General features: G+C 37.4%; 1 protein-coding gene across 1 annotated transcript in view; it reads left to right on the top strand.

Annotated features, from left to right (window-relative positions):
• Positions 1-2,016, top strand: part of KIAA1109 (KIAA1109 ortholog) — a 311,628-nt gene that overhangs the window by 77,094 nt on the left and 232,518 nt on the right. Inside the window, exons 14-15 of the mRNA XM_042781736.1 lie at positions 103-258; positions 705-802. Coding sequence (XP_042637670.1) covers positions 103-258; positions 705-802 — 254 coding nt within the window. The remainder of the gene's footprint in view (positions 1-102; positions 259-704; positions 803-2,016) is intronic.

The following is a 2,016-nucleotide window of genomic DNA, read 5'->3' on the forward strand; positions in this document are numbered from 1 at the left end:
GTATAAAAGTTTCTAGTTAGAAAGGTAAAATTAATTTTCATTTGTTTTGTCTTAAGGATTTTAGTTAATGTTACTTTTTGTCCTATACCCTAATAATTTTAGATTTAATTCAAGACTGGTCTAGTGATAGTGCTCCAGACATTTTTTCATTTGTTCCATATACGTGGACTTTTAAAATCATGTTTCATCAGTTTGAAATGATTTGGGCTGCTAATCAACACAATTGGATTGACTGTTCCACCAAACAACAGGAAAACGGTAAGAAATTATTAAAATTTAGGTTAAATATTCTGCTCATTGGAAACTTTGGTGGCATAGTGCCTAAGGCATGTGACTGCTGACCAGAAGGCTGGTGGTTCAAACCTACCAGCCACTCCTCGGAAGGAAGTTTGGGCAATCTACTTCCATAGTGATACTGCCTCGGAAACCCACGAAGAGATCACTATGAGTTGGATCCAACTCCATGGCAGTGAGTTTGGTTTGGTTTTGGTTTATTCTCCTCAAAAAAAGAAAATTAGAATTGATATTATGGTTTTAATAAATACTAGAATTTATTTTTCCCTCATTATCTTGTAATACTCTTCAGTAGACCATTTCAGAGTTTTGTCTTGTGCTAAGCATATTGTCTTATTTGTGTGTATTTAAAGTAATTTAAATTAAAATCTTATTGAAGTTAAGAGTAATTTTCTTTTCCTTTTTTGTAGTTTATCTGGCAGCCTGTGGAGAAACACTAAACATTGATTTCTCTTTGCCTTTTACGGATTTTGTGCCAGCTACATGTAATACCAAATTCTCTTTAAGAGTATGTATAATTGGGTGTATTGTTTATTTCACAAGGTTTATTTAGTAATTTTTGTTTTTCGAAGCTTTTCTTTCCTCTCCCCTAGAAATCTGAAGTATTTTAGCTTTCCTCCATTCACTCAACCTCATAGAACTGCTGCCATTTCCTTATTATAGTTAACTACCTCTAAGAAGTTAGACCCTCTAACCCCTTACCCACCCCACCCCCCACACAAAAATCTCTCAATCAGTTATTTTGTTAGAACTCATTTATAACTTATGTGGCCAGTCTATGCTTTCTCCTAAAAATTCTTTCTAGCTCTAATATTCATTTGATTTATGAAGTATATTTTCCACTTCTCTATACTTGATTCCTTATTATAACCACAAATTCAAGGAATAACCAAAAGTACCTTTATTCCTTTATCAGAAAGCCAGTGTTTTGGTTCTCTAGTGCCACTTTAACAGAAAATACCACAAATGGGTGGCTTTAACAAACAGGAGTTTATTCTCTTACAGTTTTGGAGGCTAGAAGTCCGAGTTCAAAGTGCCGGGTGAAACCCGCTCAACCTTGGGTTCCACCTCTGCCTCTTGCTCCCAGCCCACTGGAGCTAAAGGTGTCTCTTCACCCAGGCAGCTGCTGGCTGCTAAGGCTAACAAGCGGAAGGTTGACAAATAAAATGGCACAGTCCCAATATTACCTACCAAACAACATGGCAGGCCACTAGTTTAAGTCCAGAGATAGTTCCAAGATTGGCAGGAAACATGGCAGGCTGCTAAATGAAGACTCAGCTACATGTAGGGGCAAGCATGCCAAAAAGCTGCAGACCATTCCCAAAGCCTCTTCTTATATACTGGAAGCAGACCACATCCCTAAAGCAGCTACTCAGCTGCTCAAGCAGTTTCTACCATAGAGTTAATTGCCAGTCTCATCATGGGGAATAACTACAACCAGCCACTCAAAACTAGGCCCAGCCAAGTTGACACATAACCTTAACTACCACAGGCAGCTTTCATGCACTTCTGAACTCAGAAGTTTGCAGAACGTCTAATCTTAGAGCATGGGCAAATAGTAGTAGTTGTAGTACTTACTGATTTTGTGTTATTGTAACAGTAATAATGTGAGCAGCTAACACCTATTAAACATTTTCCATGTGTCAGTTACTCATTCAAGTGCTTCACATGTAGTAACTCGTTTAATTCTCAGCAGAACGTTCTATATTTTTTTAAATTGTT

The sequence above is a fragment of the Orycteropus afer genome, unplaced genomic scaffold (genome assembly GCF_000298275.1).
Source record: "Orycteropus afer afer isolate SDZICR_OR568_19922 unplaced genomic scaffold, OryAfe1.0 scaffold00162, whole genome shotgun sequence".
Taxonomy (NCBI): Eukaryota; Metazoa; Chordata; class Mammalia; order Tubulidentata; family Orycteropodidae; genus Orycteropus; species Orycteropus afer.